This window comes from Oculina patagonica, chromosome 10 (genome assembly GCF_052425735.1).
Source record: "Oculina patagonica isolate OP01 chromosome 10, crgOcupat, whole genome shotgun sequence".
Classification (NCBI taxonomy): domain Eukaryota; kingdom Metazoa; phylum Cnidaria; class Anthozoa; order Scleractinia; family Oculinidae; genus Oculina; species Oculina patagonica.
Genome location: NC_135767.1, coordinates 5145073 through 5172318, shown reverse-complemented (window position 1 = coordinate 5172318; position 27246 = coordinate 5145073). Strand labels below are relative to the sequence as shown.

Below are 27246 nucleotides of genomic sequence, written 5' to 3'. Positions count from 1 at the left end.
AGTTCTGGGTATATTTATTAGCAAATTGACTCATGAATACGAGTTTTAGAGGGACTTATATTTTGCAGCCTCATTTTCATGCTGGGAAGTTTCAGTCATGCGCAGTTCCCGCCTCCAGAGCTTAACTCGGCTTGGCCCTATATCAGGATTTACTACCCTTGGGGTCACTAGTAAGCTATGAAAGTTTCATGCTTTTATCACTAATTTGAACAATTCAGTGATTTTTTAGAAATCGACAACCTCCGGACTAAGTTTTTATGGAGCGTCTGAGAAATCAAGTCGACAAATTATATTTAAGGGAGCTATGTCACGGGATTTCGCAGATATTTGACATAGTCCCTTTAAAGTCAACCAGCCTAACCCCTTAGCTTGCCGTTCTCTTTTGTTTCGGTGATTTCTCAAAGTCTGGTACGGGAGCTTTGGTGACGTAACCGCTTTCGATTAAGCCCAGACTCCTTTGATTCGAGACCGCCAGTAAAACAATTTCAGGTCCCGGACGCCGTGCAACTTTTCGCGCATTGTTGCACCATCGAAAATGTTGCATGTGCGCCACGTCGCGGAAGGAGAACCATATTCTACTTCAATAATATTTCGTTTCAAAACGTAGTTCACCTGAGAAGAGACGGTTCTGCGCACACTGAAGGGAACAACACAGATGTTGGTTTCAACAGCTGTGATGGTGCATTCGATCCTCCCTGTTCCGTTCTTTTTTCTCTGGGGCCCTCGTTTTCACGGATTTTACCAGATTTTGAACAGCCAAAACTTACTATTTGTGTCGCAGGAAACCTTAAAATAATAGTCCAGTTTATAAAAAAAATTGCTTTATTAGAGCACTAAAACTGTTAGCGAGCACTTTTGGTTGCTGATGGCTAGGATGGAAATGGATTGCATTCTGAAAAATTAAGGCTAAACTTTTCAAACAGTTTCCGCGCGTCTTCAAAAAATTGATATTTATGGCGTGGTTTAATTCCTCTCGATACACTAAGGTTATACAGTCGGTTATACATTCCTTGAGATATGTTGAAAGCTAATGCTTTTCATGGGTTAAGTTGCCTACCTTTAATTTCAGAGCAGTTTAGACCAAAAATCTCCTAAATCCCCGTGACATGACGTAGCCCTTTTATACACGTTTGTGGTAGACTGTAAGCAGACTCCTTAGCCCCTTGCCAGATCTTGCACACCTCGCTCATTATGTACGTTCGCCGACTTTTTTCCGGGATTGCACAAATCAACCATTTCGTTGCATGTAAGCGAGAATTTTTTTAAATGAATAACTTTCCCCGTATTACAAATACCTACCATTCACATGTACCCAGGTTGCAGAGACAATCATCTTATATTTATTTTCCGCTGCGCACTGGTAAACGCCATCATCAGTCAAGCTTACATTTATAAGATGTAATTTGTTTCCAAACACTTTCAAGCGGTCACTGTGAAAACAAAAAGTTCATGAAGTATCAAAGGTTGGTTCTCATATGATCGCCCGATCTTTTCTATCGCATCGATCGTAGGCGATCGGAACCGATGGGGGTTTTCATATGATCGTCCCGATCGCCTGGTATGTACGAAGGCCTTTGAAAAAAGATCATATGACAGTGTCATATTAGCCCTAGATCCAACACATTGGAAGCCTTCAATGAAAGAGCAAAACTCGTGGCCTCCTATCTTCTCAGTTATATTGTAGTTTTACGGCGAAGAAGGGAAAGGAAAGCTAGAAGGATAGAACACGGGCGATACAAGCGATCGTGATCGCCCCAATCGCCGCAGGCGTTAGTGATCGTCTGTGTAATGTTCTCATATAATCGCCCCGATGGCAAGAAAACTTTTTGAAGTGACATAGACGATAGAAAAGATTGGGGCGATTATTTGAGGACCAGCCTTAAGTGTATCATAATTTTGAATTAGGTTTGCTGTCTCGCTGGTAATTAAACTGTAGGATACGAGAGGAAAATGGTCAATTACTACACGAGGACAAATATTTTTTAAAAGGCTTCGATTAACAAACATCGTTTCGCAAGTGTATGTGGGCTCGCAATGTATCAACAGTAATTTCTACTGAGATCCCGTAAGACACGAATAATTCTCTTAACGGAGTCACTCGTATTTTTTTTAACAGTTGTGATCTCGCATCCAATCAAAACCTTAACTACAAAGAAATATGTGCTCACATTCGCATCAGCTAAAAAATCGCCAAACAAAAAAAAAATCGAGAACGGAGCTCAAATATTGCAATTCTTTGGGTGTTTTAAATAAAACAGTTATTCCACTCGCGCTTGTTGGATATGAGATAGTTATAGCCAACTCGACGCTCAGCGTGCTCGTTGGCTATCTACCATCTCATATCCAACGCACGCCCATGGAATAATTGTTAAATATCCCACGAGTCACTTGTATTTTCTCGGTACAAACACGAGCCTTTATTCTATTCCATAGAAAACCACGAAAAACGTATACAAAGTGAGGATAGTGTGGTTTTCTTTTATTTTTCATTTTTTTTTGTGGTAACCTTATAAATCGTTTGTTTGTACGCCTAGCATTTCGCAAAACAAAGCGTTACATCTTTCAAGTAAACTTACCTTAAATGTTGCAGTGGTTTGCCATTTTTGTACCACGTGATTTTCGCTTCAGGGTCTGCCGTCACTTTACACTCTAGTGTTTTATTTCTTCTAATGATAACATCAATTTTTCTTGGTGGTAGGCCTTTAGTCCATTTTGGAGGAACTAAAAAGAAACATTTTCCTTAGTCTGAAACTTGTCCTTTTTTTAAAAGCTTACTGAGCTATGTTTGACTCTTGTCGCGCGCGCGTACAGACATTAACTTGTATTAACCCCATTATACACCGGCAAAAGGGGAAATAATACACTCTAATACGCTTTCTCATAACAAGGCCGAATCCGCAAACGGGCAAGATGAAGCGAATCTTGTGTTTTGATTGGCCACCCGAGCGGGCAAGATGGGTCAGCTATCTTGCCCGCTCGGGATTTCCTGCGTCGGTCCCGCATGTGTACTTTTGCTTCTTCCCTTTTCTTTACATAGTCAGTTGGCGTGAAAGTCAAATTATAATGTTTATTCCGCTGCTTAATTAAGTTGTTTCTTACTTTTAATGGATGAAACCCTGGTGTGTGACCATTCAAACTAAAGCTGTTGAGCAATACTTTCATGTGGTACTGTTTATTATGCTGTTCTAGGTTGTTCTAACTTTTTAGTCTGTGAATGAAACCCAAGTGTGGGACCATTAAATGAAAGCTATTGAGCAGTACTTTCACGTGGTACTTTTTACTATGTTGTACAAGGTGGTCTGTGAATGAAATCGCAGTGCACGTGTGTGACCGTTCGAATGAAAGCCATTAATAAGTACTTTATCAAGCTGTACAACGTGGTTTAAACTTTAAAGTCTGTGAATGAAACCCTAGTGTGCTATTATTCAAATGAAAGCTACTTCTGTTATTTGGTTTTTCCCAAAGTTCAAATACTTCGAATACTTTTTGTCACTTTAGTGGTACCTGCATAACGTAACACAATTGGCAGTTACCTTTTACAACCAAGTTGATCCTGTGAACTAACGGCTGGTCTTTATTCTGAGAATTTTCAGCCTCACAAGAGTAAACGTCTTGATGACTTGTCTTGTCCACGTTAGTAATGTTAAGAAGTCTTCCATAGTAGGGTTTAGGGATCTCAAAGGAATTTTGTCCATGAATAATCTCTCTTCCATTTTTCTTCCATGTTATGTTGGGTGCTGGCCTGTAAGATGTTATTTTTTGAAAAAAAAAAAAAATCATTAAAATCATTTTGTCAACAAAAAACGACCCTTTCAATGCCAGGGTAAACTTTTGTTGACATTTGGAGGACAGTCAATGAACCCCTTGTGACGTCATCAATTTTCACGTCAGCAGATTTTGGTGAAAATCAATTGATAAAGTTACCTTATTACATGAAATTTTCGCGACACTTTAATTTCGCGAATTTCGCGATTCTAAAAAAAATCGCGAAATTAAAGTGACGCGAAAAATAAGTGTCGCGAACATAACATGACGCGAATATTAAGTGACTCGCATATGTCAGTAATCAATGTATTAAAAATGGATGTTGTCGTCAATTGACTCACTTGTAGTCATTGTGAGAACTGCTCTGTTGTTGCTATTGCCGAGATTAAGTCCCCTCCCTGCGTTTTTGTTAATTTTGACGTTATTGTTCCTTCGATGAAGTCGTTTTATATAATTCAAAGGCATGTCAAAATATATTGCCAAGAAAATGTAAATTGTGTCTCACTCAAAAACGCGAAATTAAAGTGATTCAAAATACAAAATTTTCGCAAAATCGCGAAATTAACGTGTCGCGAAATTTCATGTAATAAGGTTGGTTTGACTTTTTCACAGAACTATCCATTTTGCGTTTTTGTTGCATCCTGACAGCGCTATTAAATCGAGTAAGACACATTCTGGGTACACATTCAACCTCTAACCCGATTTCAGAACAAGTAAAACACGTTGACAACATTGAAATATAAACTAATGTGCAACACATTTTCACAAGTGATTTATAATAGTTTAAAAAGAGAACATTGGCTCTTTAAGCGGAGTTCAGGAAACAGCGTTTTTAGTTGACTCACCTTCCCATAGCGAAACAGTACAGGGTTTTACTTCTCCCTTCTATAGCAATTTCTTCTGCTTGCGGATAATCGGCCCAGTACGGCTTAAATGGAGTGTTTGGATCTAAGAAAAGTACCAATGGTTTATTATTTGTGTCAGTTAGTACCAAGAATTGAAGGAAACTCTAATATACAATTTTATATAATTACCGGCTATTAAACAGATCGAAGAAGCCTTGAAAGTTGGGTAGCAGTGACTTGCAGATCTTTGCCGCATTGAGCCTTGCCCGAAAAAAAGGAGGGGGGGGAGAAGGTGAACCTTTTTTGACTGAACTAAGGGGGTGAGGGGGGGGGGGGGGGAGGGGGGAGCGAGAGAAATCAAACCACGGCTATAAAGTCTATAAATATAGATTTTTTTGGAAGACGCGCGGAAACAAATTGAAAAGCTAATCCTTCATTTTTCAAGTTCCATTTCCATCCTAGCCATCCGCAGCCAAAGACGCTTGCTAACAGTTTCAATGCTCTGATATAGCAATTGTTAATAAAAATGGACCATTATTTTTAGGTTCCCTACGGCAGAAATGTATACTTTTGCTGTTCAAAAATTTGTTAAAATCCGTGACAAAGCCCCTTTAATCTCGCGATCTTTTGAGAATTGCGAAAATTAATTCCCTCGAAAATAAGTAACAATAAGGTATCGGACTACTGCTTTTACCTGGATTCTTCTTCTGGAGTTTCAAAGTCCCAGAATCATAATAGAAGTGCCCAGCCATCATTCGACACTTGATTCTCTTAAGCCCCTCTATATCACTTATGTCTTGTTGGGTGACATGTGATATAAACAAAGTACCCTTTGGTGAGATCCCTCGGCGTTCATTTCTTGCCAGTGCGATGTCACTCAGTTCTCCAAACCAGTTGTAAGTTGCACCAAAACCTGCTGTATGCTGAGGGCATTGAAACTGAAAAGGCTGTCCAAGATCGACCATTTTAACCACATCTGTTCTGTCAGTGAACGTTCCAGCAACTATAAAAAAAAAATGGTTAGCAGTGGACATAAACACACACTCTTTGCCATGTGAATTTCATTTAACTTTGCCAAGTATTTTAACTTTAACTAACTACTTTCGATCTTAAAGGGCTACGTCACGGGGATTTCGCCGATTTTTGGTCTAAACTGTTCTGAAATTAGTGGTAGACAACTTAACCCATAAAAACATTATCTTTGAACATCTAAGTATAGGTAATCACATGATTTCGAGTGTCATTTGGGATAAATCAACACGAGTAAATTTTTCAAAGGCTTACCCAATTGCACGAGCCCGTAGGGCGAGTGCAATTTGTAGTCTTTGAAAAATTTACGAGTGCTGATTTATCCCAAATTGTACGAGAAAAATCATGTGATTACTTGTTAATAATACACATACAAAAATTTCACTTGAAGTGGATGACAAACAAAACGTGTTCAGTGGCTTACCTTTCCGATCGTTCTTAAACATAACGGAGTTGCCGGGCTTTGTTAAATCCAAATACCGCTAGGGAATTTTAAAGCTCTCTGTCATGCATTATCATGTGCGTTTATCCTCATTCAGTTGTATTGGTATGGGCTGAAATGTCCAACTTCAATTCACGCTTGTAATCTTTCTTCTTTACGAGCCGTCGCGTATAAAGAAAATCCACGATTGGTAGCTTTCAGTAGTTTCGTAAAGCCTCTCTTGTGTTGTACAAACGTCCAATGGCTAGTACTTTGGTTTATATACTTATAACTTTCGTTAAATCGGTCAAACTTTTCCTGAATCGTTATGTTTTTGCTCGATTTTTGCTCTGTCAAACACTCCAACATCGGCCGCCATTTTGTTTTGGCGCGCTTTCCGACTTTCTTGTCAATCAATTTAATTTCAACTTTCTGCACTCAATTTCAACTTTTTGCACTCAATTTCAACTTTCTGCACTGTTTAGGATTAATTGACGTGCTCTCAGCCAATGAGCATGCAGAAATTTTTGTATGTATATTATTAAGGAAGATATTACCTGAATTTGCGGAGAGAAATCAATCAATTTTTTGAAAACGCGCGAAAACAACTTTAAAAGTTAAGCCTTAATGTTTTAAATTGCAATCCGTTTCCATCCGAGCCATCTGCAGCCAAAGACGCTCATAACAGTTTCAGTGTCTCTAATAAAGCAATTTTTATTAAAAGTGGGCAATTAATTTTAGGTTTCCTGCGACACAAAAATAAATTTTAAGTCTGGTAAAATCCGCGACAAAGCCCCTTCAACAGTTTACTTTAGCGCAAGGACTTTTGCTCAGTTTTCTACCCGTACCACCCTATGGGTCTGGGAGCTAAGTAGAAAGAAAAAAAAGTTATATACAACCAATGCAGATACATGTAAAAAAAATGTGAACTGGAAAACGTAATAATTTAGAATCTCAACTCGCGCTTGTTGGATATGGGATTGTTATAGCCAACAACTCGCGATCGGCGCTACACGCTTTGTTGGCTATCTACCATCTCCGAAACGCGCTCATGAAATAATTGTTGAATAGACCATAGCCTTAAAACCAATTAAAACTCAGGAATTGCAATGCAGTAAATTAAAAACCCGCGAGTAAGAACCTAATTTTTTCAGGTTAGCCTAAACAGGTTCTTACATAAAATTTCTTACACAAATTTTGGCAATTTTAAAAGGTTCTTAATAGGTTCTCATTTTCTAAAGAAAAATTCACCTTGACATTGTTGCTAATAGAACTTTTAGTGGTATTCGGCCTATCCGTTGTATAAAATTTGCATACCACATAAGTGTTAATGGAAAAATGAAGCACTAATCATTTAGAACATGACATTATATACACGTACAGTAATGCCTTGTCCAAACTTATTTTCCCAAAAGTAAACATTTTTAATCAATTTTAGAAAATAAGAACCGGCCTGTTTTCAAATTTTAGGTTAAATAGGTTCTTACTCGCGGGTGTTTTCTGTATACCATGGCTAGATTTTTTAGTATACTTGTAAGCTGACCGAATTACCTGTTACAGTAACTTGAAGTTTTCTACTGAACACTTCAACTCCAGTTGCCTCATCCTTCACAAAACATTGATATGTGCCACCGAGTATGGGAGCCAAAGATTTTCCAATCAAAGTGCCATTTTTACTGAGAGAATATGGTTTTCCATTCAAGTCAGTAATCTGTTTATCGTTATGTTTCCAAGTCCATGTTAAATTTGTCCCTGAAGCCTCGCAAGGGAGAGCAAAGAAATCCGTTACATCTTTTGGGTTTATCAAATCCTTTTGTGTGAACTTTGTAATCATTGGAGGTTGCCTCAGGCTGCTTGTTGCTGAAAGAGATGCAAAAAAGGTATTTTAAAAGTAATTGGACGCTAATTTAGGTTTGATTCAAATTTCGCGGTATCAACGCGCATTATGACAAGTAAGTCATTTCCCATGCTTAAAATTGGCTTAAATTCGTGACACAGTCACCCCCTTCATAAGCGTATCAAGAAATGGGTTGAAAATTCGAAAACAATAGGTATTGTTAAGGTGTTTTGAGATGGCCATATAAGGTAGTCCCATGGTCGGCGTAAACAATAACCTGCTAATGCACGAGGGACTGATTTAAAATTTCCAATTCTCTATTTTCCAATTGCCCATAATGCACTTTGTTTGCCCCCCAAAATTTTGCATAAACTATTGTTTTGGAAATATGCAGTCCTCCCAAGGGAATTTGAAAACAATAGTTTATGCAAAATTTGGGGAGCAAACAGTGTATTATGGGCAATTGGAAAATAGAGAATTACTACACTCGCGGCAAATTCAAATCGTCGGCGGAAGCGGAGTTATGACTAATTTTCCCCGGGGGAGAGGGTAAAAGTTACATTTGACATGACGCAAACAGTGCTGAGCGACAATTTTTGGCGGGAACTGCGAGCGCGTTTGACGTGCAGTGCGTTGATGTTGCTTAGCAACTACAACGTACCTGTGATTACAGCTGCCATGAAGCTGAACAGCCAACCTGCGAAAAGTATTCTGTAAACTTTCTCCATTTGTTTCTGTTGAGTAGAAAACAAACTCCCAATTAGATCAACAAGTTAGGTATGTAGTAAACTAGAAATCATCGAGGTCTGCGTACGTCACAAGGCAGGCGTGTGTAAATCAAGGCGATGTAAGCACAAGCGCAACCATAATTTTGCATGGCACATAATAGATTTTAGTATATACTTAAACAGTAGATAGTGGGCGCGCTGATTGGCTACTCAAACTCCTAATATCGTTTGCTACTCACCTGTCAGCAACGCGCGCGAGAAAATTGTTATCGTTGTAGGAATAAATAAGTCGAAAATCATCCTTTCGGGTTATACTATCTCACTGTTTTAGTATATGCTAAAACAACTATTTACCATAGTGTCGGTGGCTAGTGGTGGATATACCACTAGCCACCTCCACTTTGGTTAATAGTTGTTAAATGTTTCCTTTTCTTGGGCTTTTAAAATGCACAAGTACAAGCGTGCTCGCAAAGAAAAACGCTTGGCTCGCATGCTCGCAAAGACCATTCGTTACCCCTCGCCTGTTATTGCGTTACTGTTTCGTTCTAAACTTAATGATATGCAAAGTTAAGAGTATCTTCTTATCACCGTCGACTCGAGTGTTACGACTGTTATTTACATAGCTCTATTTATTTTAGCACGAGCAGCAAGTTTTGGTGTGTGATACTAAAATTCTTGAGCATATTAATGTATGGACCTTCGACTATCGGGATCGGGCGATCGGGGATCCCCTTGGCCGATTTAGGGACCGGAGCTCCGGTACCCTTAGCTTGAAGAAATGATCACCATGACAATAATTTCTTCGTTGGATTTTCTATATTTTTAAGAGTGAAGCGAATAATAAAATTAAACAAAATTATCAATTTTCCTCTCCTTACACACTCAATACTGCTTGTCGTATTTTCATTCCGTTAGAATGTAAAACTGCGCAACGCTAATTTGTATAAAGGCACAAATCTACAGATCTCGTGCACCGAATAAACTGTTCTTGAATTGTTCGGGTATTTAATATCTGTATTTGTACTGCAGAAAATTCTTACTCAGACTCTATTTGTCCTATTTATTTGTTTCGCCACGTTTTAATTAAAAGAAGTGAAATATTGAGGAATTGAGGACACAGTCCAAGGTTTATTAATATTTGTTATCTGAGTTTTAAAAACGCTGGTACACGACAAGTAAACAGTTTTGTAGCGTCATTGTAGCGGCCAGTGAAACAATTCAGTTTTCAGAACAACAGACGGGAAAAAATGTGACAAGTCCTGAACAAGTATGATATTATAACTTATGAAGCAACTATTGAAAAAATCTGCGAAACGTCGTATATATATATATATCAATGGAGGAAATAATCTGGAGCTCCTTGTTAAGTAAATATCGATAATTATAAGATACGTTTGTGGCCTCTCCTTAACAATTGGTTCATGTTTTAGTGTGCGTGCACTATCAAGTTATGGTGCACGCGGGAAGTTTAGAGAGCACGAAAGAAGCGTAAGAGTTGCTCGAGGTAATATAATAGCCGAGAGCAACTCTAAGTTCTTTGAGTGCTCTCCAAACTTCCCAAGTGCACCATAACTCGATAGTGCACAGCTAAAAGCATGAACCAACTGCTTTATAACATTGCCGGTGGAAATGAAGATTTAAACCCGCGCCAAAACTCTCGCGAGAGAAAAAAGTCTGGCAAAGCTCACGCCACTCTCACGCTATCAGCGTGCACTATTGCATCTTGTGCTGGCTCGCGTATACTGAATTTGATTGCGCCGCTCTGCTAAGCTATGTTATAATACCTTTTTGCTCGTGTGTTATTTTCCTAGTTGGTAGTTAACGGTTGATGCACGGGGAGGAGATACGACCAGATTTTCACGGTGTTTGTAGACCGAAGGTTGAAGTTAAATTGTTAATATTGATTCCAAAACTTCTGCGAACTAAATATCATAATTATTGCACGTATATTTGACTGCCAGATTATAGAAGCCTTATATCTATGACACTGTAGCTTGTTACATCACTCTTCTGACATGGAAGAACGCACGTGGACGATAAACATGTAAAATATATTCATTATTAATTCTGGAAATCTACATCTCTGGTAATGGGTCTTGTGCTATCAGATTCGCGTGTAGGCTATTTTTAGAACAAGCCTTGCGCGCGAGAAAATCACGTAGCTTATTGCGAAGAAATGATGGCATGCACGTGCAGTGAGATTGTGGCAAGTTACTGCTCTCGGTCGCAGTCGTTATTGGTTTGTGAGGGTCCGTCATTTTGGCAGACTTTGAATAATAAATTTAGAGCAACAACTTCGTCCGTGAAAACTTTCGATTGATCAACTACTGAGTCTTGCGTGAGGAATTACACGTAAATCCACCTCTCTAAGTAAATGCGTTTTTTATGGGGAATATTGTTTCTATGATCGACAAATTTGCCGAATCAGCAATTGCATCTCTCGTTACCTGGAAAACCAGGAAGTAGAATGAACCGGAAGTGAGTTGTTATGACCAAACACATACGACATGAAACATCATGCGAAGGAACTACGTAAATGTCCGTAGACGTGACCTAGAGTAATATGAGATTAACCCAGCTAAGGAAATAAGAACATTGTGAGGCGTTAACTGGATCAAGAGTTTCAGTTCAGTTCTAAGACATGAAAGCACGTCACAAATTTCACGCGCTCTTTACATTTTGTGGGTTTCCTGGGTGAAAAGGGCCGTATGCAAATCCACCGATCCGTGCTATTTTTTTGGCCAAATCCGTCAATCTGCCACTATTTTCAAATGCGAATCCGCATTCCTTGAAAACTTTGTGTGTGTATAGGTTCACTGTAACGGATAGTAGATGTTGTCATTCCAATCTTTTTGAAAAAAGTTTCGTTACATTGCTTGGATTTGCGACTAATTCCGCCTACATACTGAGGAAGACCGACCAAAGTGATCCAAAATGAAAAAAAAAACTGTCGTAGCTATCTCAGCTCAATATAGGCCACCAACTTCTTATTGTATGCGGTCGGGCACATTTTTATTGACCTTCAGTACTCTCACGTACGCTTACGGCGTTTGACTGACACTTTTTTCTGGTGTTTTGCACCGGTAAACGACTTTTAATAAACACCGGTAAACGACTTTCGATATAGCTATCGTTAGTTTCTAAACAGAGTGCTTATTGGATTTCCTATGTTGTGTAATGTAATAGTGCGGCGAGGTGGTCTAATTCTTAGTGAGTGAGACCGAGAATCGAACGCTCCTAGCTAGTTCGAGGGCAAGCACTGCCGGCATCACCGTGTTGTGTTCTTGGGGGGTAACATTGTTTACACCGTGTTTCTCTTCATCCAGGAATTGTTGCGACTCAGCGACCTGACAAAGCGCCTGCAGTGAGCTTGCACCCCTAATATTTAAAGCCGCACCATGCCTCGAAAACCGAGGCTCATAAAAAGCTGTAGCTTGTTAGTAAGTTTTCTATACGCACGCATGAACTTTCATTTATACCAAGTGCCCGGAGAAAATGAATAAACCTTTGGCATAAGTATGCAGTATATAAGAATGAGGTATAGGGGAATAATCTTGACTAACAAGAGTCCACCGAATATTCGAATCCTGGAATCACATTCTTTGTCGTCAGAAATGTTTCTTTAAAAGAGATACAGTACACAGCATTATAAGTATAATTATACCTTACCTTGCTTTGATGCGCCTTAGTATAAAACTTGCCAGCAGTTTTCTGTCATTAAGTGCAGAAGTCGTTTTAATATTCTCTGTAATCAGGTATTGCTCAACACAAATATATCAATATTTCCGTTAACTGAATGTCACAGCTCATTGTAGGAGTATATATGAGGCTTGCGGATGTAGGAAGTACCAACTAAGCATTACGCAATGGATCGTTTGAGTTAAAGCGGATTCACACTTAAGTGCACACGTTTATGAACCAAGGGCACTGGGTAACTGGAAGTTGATGTTCTTGTTTAGGGTGGGTGCAGGTGCGCATTCATCCCCACAAATGATTTGGAAAGTTCCCGTTTTAGCATTCCGAATTTGACATTTTTGATGAAAAGTCGTTCAAAAACTCATTAATAATTCATAAAGAAAATACAAAAGAAATTAATGTTTAATGAGTGTCTTTATATCTGATAAAGACATGGCTCAACTTTGCGTCGAATTTTCTAGGCCAAAATAATCCCAAATCTAAATATTAGTGCAAGAATGAGTTGATCTACATCAGAAGATCGTGTTTTAAACTCGTGTTTTAAACTTGATAAAACACTGCTGCTCATTTATTAAACATTACATAATATGCCAAACTTATGTGTGGCAATATTATAAGTCGCTTTTTTAATGTGCAAAATTACTTTCAAATTAAAGCTGGGAAACCGTTAAAATAAAACTATTTTATAGGGTAGAAAAATAGCAAATTAACAAACTAAAAATAAACAAGGATGCTTATGACTGGGGAAGATTAAGACGGATTATGAGCGACAAAGTTGAAAAAAAAAATGGTCAAATTTTTTCAAGATACACGTGAACCGTCCGTGATAAGTTTTTTTTTATCCCTTCCTTGAAGATATAGGCCGTACAGCTAATCTGTAAATCTGTGGTTCAATTAATGCAGAGAACATGAAGGATAAATATAGCAAGAAGAAAACGTAAGTATCTTGAGGTCTACTCTTATCGTTTGGCTATTATTCACACAAAAAATGTTATTGTAATGGGTTTTAAAAAACGTGTTTTCATTAGCGAACTCAGTGTCAAGTGCTTTGACCAAAAGCATTATCGAGACGTGTTCTAAGTCACTGATACCCTGTTCGATGGGATTCAGTTGTTAACTGAAGCATCACTGTAACGCTAGCTATGTCATATCAAGCTAAAGCTCTTATTGTCCATCAGCAGTTAATAAACTGATTTTTGTGGCTTATGTAGCTGAATTTTTGTCCTCACCTTTCCTGAAGAGATGTCAATTATTGGCTTTTATCATGTTTTCAAATAAAGAACGTATAGCGCAGTGGCGAGAGCGCTCGCTTCCCACCAATGTGGCCCGGGTTCGATTCCCGGACCCGGCGTCATATGTGGGTTGAGTTTGTTGTTGGTTCTCGTCCTTGCTCCGAGGGTTTTTCTCCGGGTTCTCCGGTTTTCCTCCCTCCACAAAAACCAACACTTCTAAATTCCAATTCGATCGGGAATCCGAGGGCCACAGGTTTGTCAGTCGCAAGACTGTTATGTGCAACCCTCGTAAAACAAAGTTAATTTATTTATTTATTTATTTTAACTTTCGTGGCCATTTATGAGGGGCCGTAAGGGGGTTTCTCGTGAAACGTGATTGTACCGTAACGGTTTTATTCTCCGTGATTCGTGATTATTAAATAATATTTTCCGTGAACTGTGAATGACATGTTGGCATGACACGTGAAAGCAAGAAAACGTTTGATAATCTTAAAACTTGACAAGAATTCTTCATTTTTCCGTGAAAACCACCTGGCGTGTAAGGAAGAGAATCTTTTGGACACAATTTGTGCGATTGCTAAATATTTAAGAACACTGAGTCATTCCTTTTTGCAAAATCGCCATTGCAGGACTAAAAACACTCAATATGGAGGCTTGAATGCACAAGAATCCCTCGTCTATGATGTTTTTTTCCGTGAAGCGTTAATAGTCGTGAACTGTGCACATCTAATAATACGTCCGCATCACGTACATATGACTACTATTGAAGCAGACTTTTCGAAGGTGTGAATTATTGAAGGTAAAATTTACCCACAGGAGCCAAAATTGGTTGGAGTTTGCGGGAGTCTCGATTAATCGAGGGTTTGAGAAATCGGAAGTAAAAATTCTAGTTTTTGAGTGAAGCAAATTCAAAGAAAGGAAGTTTTGGGATACCACTGTATTCCTTTGCTGATGAACCGTAGCAAGAAGAATAGTTATTAAGTGCTTCGAGTAGCAAGTTCCTTTACAACGCTACAAAGGAAGCTGAGGCGCGCCCAGTTTAATTCTTATTTTTTCCGTTCAGTCCATGCAAACAAAAGGTGATAAAAGCTTTCGGAAAGGATTCCGTCGTTTCAGTGCAGAGGGCCGCAGGAGTTTCTATTTCGGGTCTCTCTTTTGGTTAGGAGTTGCATGTACTAGAACTTACAGGCGGTTAAAACAATTATAAATACAAAGCCTGACTACTGCGGATACAAATACTCTGAACCAATGAGATTTATTTGCTTCATTTATTGCAGCATGTAAAAAGTAGTTTTGCTGTTGGCATTAATTTTAAAAATATATGTCTCTTATACTTTTACTTTTTATTATAGACTCCTATTTCATATTTATTGATTTTCAGTACACAGTTGAAGCTCTCCTTGCATGGGAGGATCCAGGAATTTTCTTAGGAGGGGTGCACCACTAAGGAATGGCGGAACGAACCTTTTTTTGCAGAATACCAGTCCGTTGTATTAGAAAGCCGCAGGTCATCTCAGGAGGGGGGGGGGGGTGCGCACCTCCTGCACCCTCCCCCCTAGATCAGCCCCTGCCTTGCAGCCACTCTTGTATGGTCTAAAATTAGCAACCCTACTAATTTTGTCATGTTCTTTCCATTTCTAGTATTCATTTTGTTCCAAGGATATGTTGCACAAGGGCTTATTAAAGACTCTTTCGAGCACTTTACTGCCAAAAAAGCCAGCATTTGCTCTCTATTAGGTACACTATTTAGCGTTTTATTCGATTTTAATTTCGGACAAAAAAGTGTCCGAAAAAAAAACTTTTCGAAATTCGACAAGGAAGAGTTTCAGAAACAGTGGAGGCTGTCACTGAGGAAATAAAACCAGATGATCTTTAAAAGATCTTAAGCTTGTAGCAGGTCATTCAGCCACTTTGAGCTCCAAAGCTTTCAGTTTCCTGTATAGAGCGACCTATAGTTGAGACACTGCTTGTGATACGTAACGGCTTGATGGTATTTGTGTTATTTTCGCGTCGGTGTATCTAGGGGACTATGTCACGGATTTTAACAGATTTTTGAACAGCCAAAATTTATATTTCTGTCGTAGGAAACTTAAAAATAATGGTCCGTTTTTATTAACAATTGCCATTTTAAAGCACTGAAATTGTTTAAAAGCTCGTTTGGCTGCGGATGGCTCGGATGGAAATGGATTGCAATTTGAAAACGTTAGCCAACATTTTCAAATTGCTTCCGCGCGCCTGAAAAATTTGATATTTATAGCCTAAGTTTGATTTCTATCCCCAAATAAAGGTCATATCTTTAGTCAAATGTTCAAAGATAATGTTTTTCATGGGTAAAGTTGCCTACCACTTATTTCAGAACAGTACACGTTTAGACCAAAAATTTGCGAAATCCCTGTGACATAGTCCCTTTAAACCTTGATGGTGCAGTAGAACTATCATTTTCACAGATGTTGTTTCATCATAATCCATGTTTTGTAGGAGTAAATTTACTTAAGTTATGTTCAGCAATGTGTCCGAAATGAAATAAATAGTGCCCGAAAATTAGACGTCCAAAATAAAACGTCCGAAATTTTTTGCAAGTTATGTATCAGCGAATAGAAAACAAACATGGAAGAACCAATCAGATTCGCAGATTCTCAATATTACACGGCTTCTCGATTCAAACACCCATACCAATTTAATTTCAAAGTACAGTAGAACCCCGGTAACTCGAACTCTAAAGGGAAACGAAAAACAGTTCGAGTTAGCGGGGTTTCGAGTTATCCGAGTTAGTTACGTTCGAGTTACCGGGGTTCTACTGTATTCATTCACAGCCTACTGGCTTGACAACTTTCCACCAGTTTAACCGATACAAATATTTCATTATTTCTATTCCCTCTCTCGGGACAGGAACGTTGAAGAAGCCAAACTTGACTTTGGGCAGAGGTGGCCTGACAAGTCTGGATGGAAAAGTGTGGTAAAGTCGATAGTGTATGTAAAACAGCCATGGTTCGTACCCAAACCTTGTCATATAGCCTTTATGATCATAAAAAAGAATTAAATCTACACTTGTTCCATTTGCTTCGAGTGCTATCGAACTCTTTGATCGTACTTTATCGGTTACCTTCATTCCCGCCGCTGTAAATTTAGCTTTAAATTCTTCCAAATTCATTTTATCGAAGATTTCATTACTTGCATTTACTCCATAGTCTACGTCGAAATCCCATGGGAGGGGTCCTTGAACTCCACGCAGGGGACCCCACAGAGAACCGTACATCAACCAGTGCTCCAATCCCATGTTATCCAATATTAAGTGAGTTTTGTAAGCCAATTCAACCAGAAAAGCTCTGGATTCTTCGGTCTGAAAACACGGAGGGTCTGGAAGCCATGGTTTAGTGCCTTTATAACGAGCGAATTCCACGAAGTTTACTCCAAGGTAGCCAATCGTGAAAACAATGATAAAACAAACAGCCTTTACCACTAGTCCAGATCTCAGTCTGTGCCTCTCTATACGACATAGATTATCTTGTAACGCCATAACTGCGACAAACACGGAACTCACTCCATCGCGGATTATGATAGGTAATAAAAGGCAGACAGTCTACAACATCTTAAGTGTAGTACTCTGGAAAATTCGAACTTGGTCCGGCCACGGTACCTCACCGATTTGGCTGAAATTTTGCATGTAGTCTTGGTTTGGGGTCTTAACTACGGATTGGATATTTTTAAGTTCTCTAAATTATTACTTTGGGAATTATAAACATGGCCTGTTTTGATCGGCCCCGAAGGCGAACCAATATGGCGGAACGAAGGACTACTTGTCACTTTACCTACAAGCGTACCATGAGCTTTCGACAAAAACTATTAGTACCGTCTTAAAGATTCATTCTTTTACTCTTGTCCTGTACCGAAAATTTTGTCGAAATGAAACGTTTTGGTTTTTAACGAGCAAAATGTTGTAGTGTACCTCTAGGTTGCTTTAAAGACTTATGAATTTACTGTTTATCGAAAGACCAATATCTCCCATGTTATGTCGATTGAGAACTTAGCATTTTCCCTAAATGTAGCTTATTTATGGCTTATTCGATATAAGAAATAAAAAAATTGGCCACTTCAATAGCACGCAATTAAAAAAAAATTCAAGTTGCTAAGGTTTGACGATTGTGAAACCACCAACACCAACAATAATGAGGAGAAGCATTTGAATTATCTTCGATGATTGATAAAGTGTCAGAAATATTACTTCTAAATAGTGATTTCTAGCTGAATAAAGACAGTTTGCGTCGTTGGAATGATTTCAAAGAGGAGTTATTATCACTTCTTCGATTTACTGATGGAAATAAAGTAAATACATTATGAACGTCAGTAGTGAAATATGGCCGCTCTTCTGCGGATGAAATGAATAAAGATCATTACCTTATATCCAGTAAAGGCGCTTAATCGTCGAACAAACGAAAGAAAATTACGCAAAACAAACACAAATGAGGATGGACATTAAAATCGTGTTTTTATAGGCCTAGGATCATACCGGCCTATGGCGCCATTAGCATTTTGGAAGTGTCACTTGCAGTAAACACTTTGCTAGTTTCTGTTGTTATTCAATAAGTTAAATGCTTGACTCACCTTTAGGCTTTTCCAACAGCTATCAGCACTCTCTCAGATAATCTAAGCACCATTTAAACCTCGCTTTGCTTCCGCATTTCGATTATAGATCACAAAGCAACAGAAGGGACGAATTAAGTTTAAGATTTCGATCAATGCCCTGTGAAACTGACATCCTTGGCAAACCGCAATGTTAATTCAATTATATCACGTCTGTGAAAACTTTGGAAATTTCCCACGGTGCAAACGAAATGCTAGTAGTTTTTGTAATCTCATAAAATATTACATGGAATTAAAAATTTGAGCTCGAACGTTTGAATGCAGTTAATATTCACGATCGTTTTTTAGCGTTGAATTTTCTGAGAAAAGCACGAGGTTAAAAGTTGACAATATTTGGCGAAGCATGTACGAAGTTGTTAATTCCACTACCTTGTACATTTTTTCTGAAGTTGTATAAAAACGATAGATCACTTCATTGATGAACATGTACTAATTATTACTCTTAAATATTTATAATTCTGTTCATTTTAGAAAATAACGTTCAAATGGTGGCTCAGCTAGTTTGCTCCCTACCCTAATGGAAACCGTAAGGGCCAGCTTTCACTCCGACTTTCCCCTTTCATTAGAACAAGGGAGGGAGGGAGCTCATCTCACCTTATTGGAATAGAGTCGCTTATTACAGTATAAGTACTAATTGGAACAGGTGCGCTGTAAACAGGCACTAGATAAGGGGGGGGGGGGGTGCTTATTGGAACTGGAATAGGAACGCCCTCATCGGAAGAAAAAAGGGCGGACACCTTTTTGGAATATAGGAAGCGATAACTGGAATAGGTGTGTTCATCGGAAGTGTTATTGACCAAGCGTGAAGTCAAGCTGACTGGATATTGCCCAAGTTCCGTTTTGCATTTTTCTTTTATGGACCGAGGCGAAGTCGGGGTCAATAAAAACGCAAAAAGAGACGACGCCGATATCCATGTAGCCATCTTGACAAAAAATGCCTGATCAATAAAGGATTTATTACATGGCCAAAAAGAGACATTCTTCTCGCGGGACCGACGCGGGAAATCTCAAGCGGGCAAGATACGCCCATCTTGGATGCTAGCGTAGCCAATCAGAACAAAGGATTCGCTTCATCTTGCCCGCGCGAGGATTCAGTCATATAAAAATGGAGCTTATTGGAATAGTAGTTTTCATTGAAAGAGTAGCATTTATTGGAACAGCTAGGGGCGTTTATCAGAATTGGGATGCCTATTAGAATATGGGCGCTTATTGGACTAGAAACGCTTATAAGTGGTTTTCACTGTCACGGCACTGTCACACCGCGTAAAAATTAATCCAATACTTTTGAGGAAAAAAATCAGGAATATTATAGGTTTTAGAAACTACTATATAAACTACTTGTCCAAGGTTGAGGTCTGTACGTTATTCCGTTCTCGAGTTATCCGTCAAAATGTTTCATTTGGCATTAAATTCTGCTACAAAGTGTGGTCAAACCACCCCCATGAATAAGTAAACATTTACATAAACACTTCTCGCAAAACCTCAACTGATCAGATTGTTAAAAATCGAAGGATAAGGCATTTTCTTTTAGAAAACGTGACAGCCTTCTGGCGGCGTGAAACTCTGAAAATGAATTCGAAATTCACTATCTTAAAGACGGCGAATGCTATCGAGCTAAACACCGTCAGCAAGATATATATTAAGGGAGTCTAATAGCCAGTGAAGGATAAAAACTTCTGGGTTTTAGAATTTTGATGACGACACATGACAGCATGAAAACCAAATAAAATATAACGGCGCTAAAAAGTAAAAGAAGCTTGTTGCGATAAAGACACTTTCCAGAATGTGGCACCTTTTGTAAACTTATGAGAATACCTGCTGCACAGAAAAAGGCCCAGCGGGCTATTCGATGGTTCAGACTTGTTGGAACTATGGCAAGGAGGGGGTACAACGTGCCCCAGTTATTCATTATATTTTTAATTATTGTTTAAATCAGTTTACAAGAGAATATATGATTTTTAGAATTTCTTTTGTGTGAACTAGTAACCAATTGCATTGAAACATTTCTCGTTCGCGGCTTTTGATTGGCTTGGAGACATTTTCTTGCTTTGGTCGCGTCATCAGAGTGTTTTGTTTTACAAATTCCTTTTACAAAAAGTGTATGAATTTCTTCAATAAAAACACGTCAAGCACCACTTGAGGTCTTATAATTAACTTAATGGCGGAGCTGTACTATTTTAACCGTAAAATGTTTCTTTGGTTGGCGAAAAACGGGAAATCTGAAATGATCTTTAAACTGTACAAGCACACAAACGACAGGTGATGGCGAGAACATTCGTAAGCTGTGTGTTTTGTACTCTCATAAAGGCTGGTTCCCATATAATCGCCCTGATCGTTTCAATCGCTTCTGTCACCTTAAAAAAGTTGTCTTGCGATCTGGGCGATTATATATGAGAAAATTACACAGACGATCGCTAACGTCTGCGGCGATTGGGGCAATCACGATTGCTTGGATCGCCCGTGTTCTATCCTTCTAGCTTCTCTATCCCTTCCTCGCCGTAAAACTGTAATAACTGAAAAGATAGGAGGCCACGAGTTGTGCCCCTCACCTCCACCCCCTAATGAAAATAACATATAATACTATTATATCAGAATAGGGCACTTTTAGCATTGAGGTTGCTTATAGGAAAAGGTATGCCTTTTAGAATAGGGCGCTCATGACAGCAGGGACAGGGGCGCTTATCAGTATAAGGATGCGTATTGGAATTGGGCGCTTAATGTTCAAAAGGTCTCATCCCTATTAAATATAATAAACGGTTCTTCGTGTTACATATCGTTTTACCTTTGGGCACTTTTATACGCCCAATAGATAGCGTAAGATGTTAGTGGCGGATCCAGGGGGGAAAGTCCGGGTTTCCGAAAGCCCCCCTCAACAGACATGACACTTGCCTGACACTGAAATTCTTGCATCGACAGTGATAAGGGAACGGTCATAAAGTACAGAGGGGGGTGAACTATGAAAAATTGGGGGTGGGCCACTATTTTTCAACATGTCAAAAAGGGTGGGTCAGGAAAAATAATGCACTGCATTTGGGGTGGGTCATGGTTAAATTATTCATAAAACAGCATCTATAAAAGTGCAAACATTCTATCAGGATGCCTAAAACAGCGTTTCTGAGGTGCTAAAAATCTAAATTTTCCCGTGGAACATTCCCCCAGACCCCCTAATTTGCCATGTACCAAACATCATTAACTCAAAACCACCAACTATTGTTATCCCTTTAAACTGCAGAGGCTACTTCTACAATGGTACAAATATTCTACCAGAATGCCTAAAATAGTATTTCTGAGTTTCTAAAAATCTGAATTTTCCCGGGGGAGCATTCTCCCGGACCCCTCTACTTTGCCATGGGCTCCTGACTTTGCTTTGTACAAAAATCATTAACTCAAAACCACCAACTATTAGTATCCCTTTGAACTGTAAAAACTTCATCTAAAACAGTACAAAAATTCTACCAGAATGTCTAAGATAGCATTTCAGGATTCTAATACTGACATGATTCAAACTTTCGATCTCGATAACTTTTTGGAGATTTTGACTAAAGTGGTAAGCTAATGTTCCCTTTGTACCTATCTACACTACTGATTTGGTTGGCGTGGGAGGGGTGGGGGTGGGCCACTAGGTTTGTCTGTGCCACTCCAGGGGTGGGCCGCCCCAATTGTGTCAAATAATTCGGGAGTGGGCCACTGAAAATCAGTACTTAAAAAGAAAAAAATCATAGCCCCTCCCCCCCCCCGAACTTTATGACCGGTCCCAAACTACACTTCTCTCACGCACGTGTATTAGTACTGTTAGTGGTAGCTCATAGTTTTCATCTTTTTTAAACCATGGTTGTGCAACCGCTACTGGTGGCTGGTGAGGAGATGCGGGGGTGAAGTTATTTGAAGCAAAAAAGTTTCAACAGTGTTTTCTGAATCAAATTTTGGACCCCCCCCCACCCCCCACCCCCTGCTAATAAAAAATTTCTGGATAAGCCCCTGGATGTTGATTGTGTCCCAAATCTTGTTTGTTTGTTGTATTGATGTTGTGTTCGAATTATAAAACCTATGCGCGATTCTTGGCAAAATATATAGTTTCATTATAACAAAGATAAAAGATAAGGTTCTTTCTGATATTTTCCCTTTCGTTCGGTGAGTTCGTTGTGCCCGAACAGCTTATCTACTGTTCGACAGCGGGCATTTCGACCCCCACCCCTCCACCCTTAGCCATTGCTAAAATTGTTCATTTCAAGTGCAGTTTATTTATTTAGTGTCGCTCGAGAAATTCCGTCCAAAAACACAGAAATATACCAAGCTTCAACTTAACTTAAAATAACTGGAGGGAGAACTGTTGATATTGGAATGCCTTAGTTAAACACAAGGTAAGTCCAGCTTTGAATTATTTTAGCAAAGTAACAACGTTCGAATGTATTACGTGACGAAGATATAATGTAACTTCATGTTGCATATTTAATTCTGGGCAGATCATAATCTTTCACGTTATTTAGATCCATATTTAACTGCACTTGTATTCTAAGAATATTTTGCTGTTTTGTCGCTTTATGAATAGTTTAATCGGCTTGAAATGCAAAATAAAATAGGTGTGCGGCTTCCTTTGGGCATATTGATACAGAACTGTTTCGAGGCCGTTCTTTGTTTATATCAGTTAAATCAAAGCAGTGATCGAGAGCCTTCTACAAAATTATTCAAACGATTTTTCCTCTTTATTTAGGGTACTAAATCGTTGTTTGAAAACAAAATTTGCTTACATTTTTTTCGAAGACGAAAATGTCAACGCTTTGTCTCCACATGGTACCACGACGTTCATGTTGATGGTTGCATCATACCGCAAAGTACAGCAACTTGTTAAATTGTTTTCTCTTTTCCAAATAGAGTTGCCCATTTTTTTATTTCTGGTATTAAATCATCTATAAAAACTCTTCATGTCTGTTAAATGCGAAGTTCTCAATCGACATAACATGGGAGATATCGGTCTTTCGATATACTGTAAATTTATGAGTCGAAAAATCATTCTGGAAGTACCGTACAGCATCTTGCTCGTTCAAAATCCAAACTTTTCGTTTCAGCAAATGTTCGATACAGAACGAAAGTAAAAAGATAGCTCTTTAAGGTGGTGCAAATGGTTTTTGCTAAAATGTTATGTTAGGCTCGGAGATAGAGTAACAAGAAGTCCTTCGATCCGCCATATTTGCTAGCTCTCGAAGCCGATCGAAAATGGCTGTCTCCATAATTTCCAAAGTAAAAATTTATAGAACTTTAAAACATCCTTTTCTTACTAAGGACCCCAAATCATGATTACATGCAAAATTTCAGCCAAATCGGTGAGGTAGCGTGGCCGCGACTTTTTAAAATTGTTCGAAACTTACAGAGTATAACACTTAAGCACTTGCCAACCAAACGTTTCCCAGCTGTTGCTGCCGCCTAAATCATAAGCCACGGTACGCTTTCTCTGGCTCGACATATGATCTGTCGTGGGCCTCTATCTGTGCCATTGGACATGATTTGTCTGTTATATTCAAATTTACCAAAGAACTGTCTTTTTCTAAAGGCAATACAATAACATCTGTGGTTGGCTCATTAATGACAAAGAGTTGACGTCACTAATATTTTTGTTATATTGGTGGAAAGCCTCGTAACATTTCAGACATTAAGCCATCTTCCCTCCCTCAGACTTGTAAAGGCAGGCAAATTTTACTGTTAATACTCAACTGGGAGAGTTATTGACCTGTTATGTCTACTAATCCTGTAGCCAAACAACAGTGCGTGACCGTGGCAATCCATGATATGCTTTTGTTAACAAGTTTTGACTTCAAAATTAGCTCGTAAATTTTCATAATATGAAAATGTTGCCACGTCGCTCCCCTGAAGCGACGAATTTTATAGCGTTGGCCGACATACATTCGGAGGCCAAGTACCCTAGATTTGATTTTTCGTTAGCTTTTTTTTTAAAAAAAACAAAACGAATCTGAAAGTATTAAAAAGTATTAAAACACTTTATGCAAGCGGATATTCGGTTAATTAGAATCGGGTGCGTCGATGATATAATTATTCACCTGCATTTACACATAATTACAGTTGGTTCGAATTTTCGGGAGTTCGAGTTATCGAGGGTAAAATTAGTAAGACAATGACCTAAAGGGGAATTAAACAAGGTTCGAGTTATTGAGGGTTCGAGTTATCGGGATTCAACTGTATGCGAATTTTATCTTTTAAAAATCAACCAATGAATCGTATAAAGACCTATAAAACGTTTTCGCGCCATTGACTGCGGTTAATAGCAAAAAGACGTCAGTACACTTGTAGTAAACATATAATTATGCAAATTTTATTTTTTAAAAATTAACCAATGAGTCGTAAACGTTTTCGCGCCATTGACTGCGGTTAGCAAAAAGACGTTAGTACACTTGTTGTTGTCAACATATCTTTTATTGTAGCGAATTACTCCTCCAAACTGTCATCCGGTTTTTCCGGCCAATACACGGCACTCTCTGATTGGTTGATTCGAGGTAAACATGAAGCCAGTCACGTAATTTAAACCGGAAATTGATCTCAAACAAGCTTGTTTTCTCCTAAAATAACAATTTGTATTCGCTATTTATGCTTCGTTTTTTCGTATCCCTAAGGTGGTGGTATGCGGGCAACGCCGGCAACGCCGGCAACGAAAGACCCCTTTCGCTCAAGCTGGCTATAGGTCGCTATAAGGGAACACGAACGTGATTCCCACTTGCTAAGCGAGAGTCACGAAAGAGGTGTTGTGTTACAGAGCAGTTTATGAATAAGATCAACACTTCCCTTGCGTGGTCCATCATTTGACTATCTACAACTGTCTGAATTATATTTTCCTTTATTTAGGTGTGTTTTAAATCCTAATGGAATGAAAGAAGAGCTAATATCTTGAGGCCTTATGCGTCCCATGGCTTCATGAGGACGGAAGAGTTGTTATAAAAGACCCGACGTTTATCGGACTGTTTGGTAATCGAACTTAATCAAACTTAATCGAACGATTGAGTTCGATTACCAAAATTTTGTGTGAGAAAGTTTGAGTGCGTTCGATTTCCACAATCGAACGTTTGATTGCGTTCGATTGCTCAACTTTTTTTGTAAGAGTTCGATTGTGCTCGATTACCGAACTCAAACGATTGGACTCGATTGAGTTCGATTGAGTTCGATTAATCGAACGTCCGATTTGTAGGATTATTTAATAGTAACGTCGAGAAAAAGACGACTCAAAATTCGTTGTCACGGAACGATCAAGAGCTATCAAGAGATCGCTACGATTTAAACTCTCTCTTCGGGTAAGTTAGTTTCCTCTATAATATGTGTCCGAAAGAAACCAGAAGTCATATACACTTCGCTGACTCGGGCTCGGCAGCTTTTGGTGTCAGTACAAAGAGGCTCGACTGTTGTTTGTTTTGTTATGCTCGCGTGAAGAATTACTGTATACAGCTGTTAAGTCCCGAAAAATCCCCCAAATATCATATAATGGAGCGATCCTCAGTAAGTAGCGATAAAATTTGCAACAGTAACGACCTTATAACGATCCTCCAAAAGAAGCGACCTAAAACAACCTTACTTGCAATTGTACGACGACAATGTAAATACAGTTTAATCCCGATAACTTGAACCCACAGTAACTCGAACCTCCTGCTATAAACTCGAACCCTTTTCATCCCCCTTCAGGTCATTTCATTACTAATTTTGCCCTCGATAACTCGAATCCCCGATAACTCGAACCTTTTCCGATTTTCCGTGAAGGTTCGATTTATTGGGATTTAACTGTAATTGATACAACAAAGCTGTATCAAAATGATTTGATATTTTTTTATTTCAGTGGGTCGTGGTCACAAGCTTATTCCAACAATGATACTATATTTCATTTTGGTGTATTATAAATTATTTTGAACAAATTTACCGCCCCTTCCATTTATGATCTAAATATTGGAAACATTTTTTATTGTATGAAGATGGATTAGCCAAAGAGCCAATATCAAAAGAAAGGGCGCAATGGGATACGGAGTATAGATCGTCATTCCCATGCAAGGTTGTTTAATAGCCTTTAAAATCCACATTGATCGGTGAGCTCATATCGCAATTAAGCCAGCAATAAGCATTTATTTATTGGTATTATTCCTTGGTATAAAGATCTGTGATTCCAAAAAAGGCACACTTGACTAGTTATAAAATGATTCAGTTTGGAAGTGTGGCCACAAGTGCAAAGACGTGATTAAGCTCTTGACCGGACGTTTTCTTAATTCTTTTCTTAACCACGCGTGATTTTGATTGGCTGATATGAAAAAGAAAATGACATCATTGTGAATATTCTTTAGCGCTTGCGGCACGTTATTCAAATTTTCGTTCTCATGGATGTTCAAAATTTCAAAACTCACGGGTAATGGTGTTGATAGGTTTTTAAGCTAGGGTACACGGCCTCCGAATGTAGGCCGGGACTCAGACAAAGCGACGTGGCAAAATGATCCACGAGCTTTGACTTGTTTACAAATGTATATCACGCAATGTCACGCGATGCTTTTTGCGTCAGAATTGATCGATGGAAATCAATAAATCATTTCGTTGACTGTTAACGGTAAAATATTCTCTTGTTTGTGGAATGACGGTTAAATTTTACTTATTGACATTTCACATCTTTGCAATCGGATCATGGTTTGTTACTGGGCAACCGACCCACATTCAAAAAATATGTTAACTCCAATTAATGCAAGAAAAGAGAAGTCGGTTTAAAATTTAAATATCAAGACTGATTGGGTTATTTCAAGACCTCCATTCCGCCGATCAAAGCTTAACTCCTAAATTAAATTTAAAGTGTTCATTCTTTTTTTGCCCGACCGACCGACCCACCATTACAAGAGACATGGCGATGGGAAACAAAACATTTTATTGGGATGGCCTGACTGTTGAAGGCAACAGTCAGGTTTGTCGAAAGCGCATAGTTTTTAAATATTTTAACCAGAGAACGATTTACCATAATGTTACTGCTATAAATCCTGGCTATGGATCTTTAATTTTGTTCTCATTCAGTAGTGCCTTGACAAGT

At 38.8% G+C, this 27246-nt stretch overlaps 2 protein-coding genes across 3 annotated transcripts in view; both read right to left on the bottom strand.

Annotated features, from left to right (window-relative positions):
• LOC144628283 (fibronectin type III domain-containing protein-like) overlaps positions 1-12442 on the bottom strand; it is a 45385-nt gene extending 32943 nt beyond the window's left edge. The window contains exons 1-7 of one of the 2 annotated variants that reach the window (XM_078486358.1): positions 12295-12442; positions 8559-8631; positions 7612-7920; positions 5305-5613; positions 4611-4713; positions 3534-3742; positions 2577-2721 (exon numbers count right to left, since the gene is read on the bottom strand). In XM_078486358.1, coding sequence (XP_078342484.1) covers positions 2577-2721; positions 3534-3742; positions 4611-4713; positions 5305-5613; positions 7612-7920; positions 8559-8625 — 1142 coding nt within the window. In that variant the 5' untranslated portion in view covers positions 8626-8631; positions 12295-12442. The remainder of the gene's footprint in view (positions 1-2576; positions 2722-3533; positions 3743-4610; positions 4714-5304; positions 5614-7611; positions 7921-8558; positions 8632-12294) is intronic. The other variant, XM_078486360.1, reaches the window with a different exon arrangement.
• A 3543-nt stretch (positions 12443-15985) lies between these two features.
• LOC144628852 (uncharacterized protein RP688-like) lies at positions 15986-17070 on the bottom strand. The gene has a single exon (XM_078486956.1). It carries the CDS (start codon positions 17068-17070, stop codon positions 16357-16359), a length of 714 nt encoding a protein of 237 aa, XP_078343082.1. The 3' UTR covers positions 15986-16356.
• Between the last annotated feature and the right edge of the window lie 10176 nt (positions 17071-27246).

Excerpts from the sequence above, each read along its gene's own strand:
- LOC144628852 (XM_078486956.1), bottom strand. The coding sequence starts at position 17,070 with ATGGCGTTACAAGATAATCTATGTCGTATAGAGAGGCACAGACTGAGA.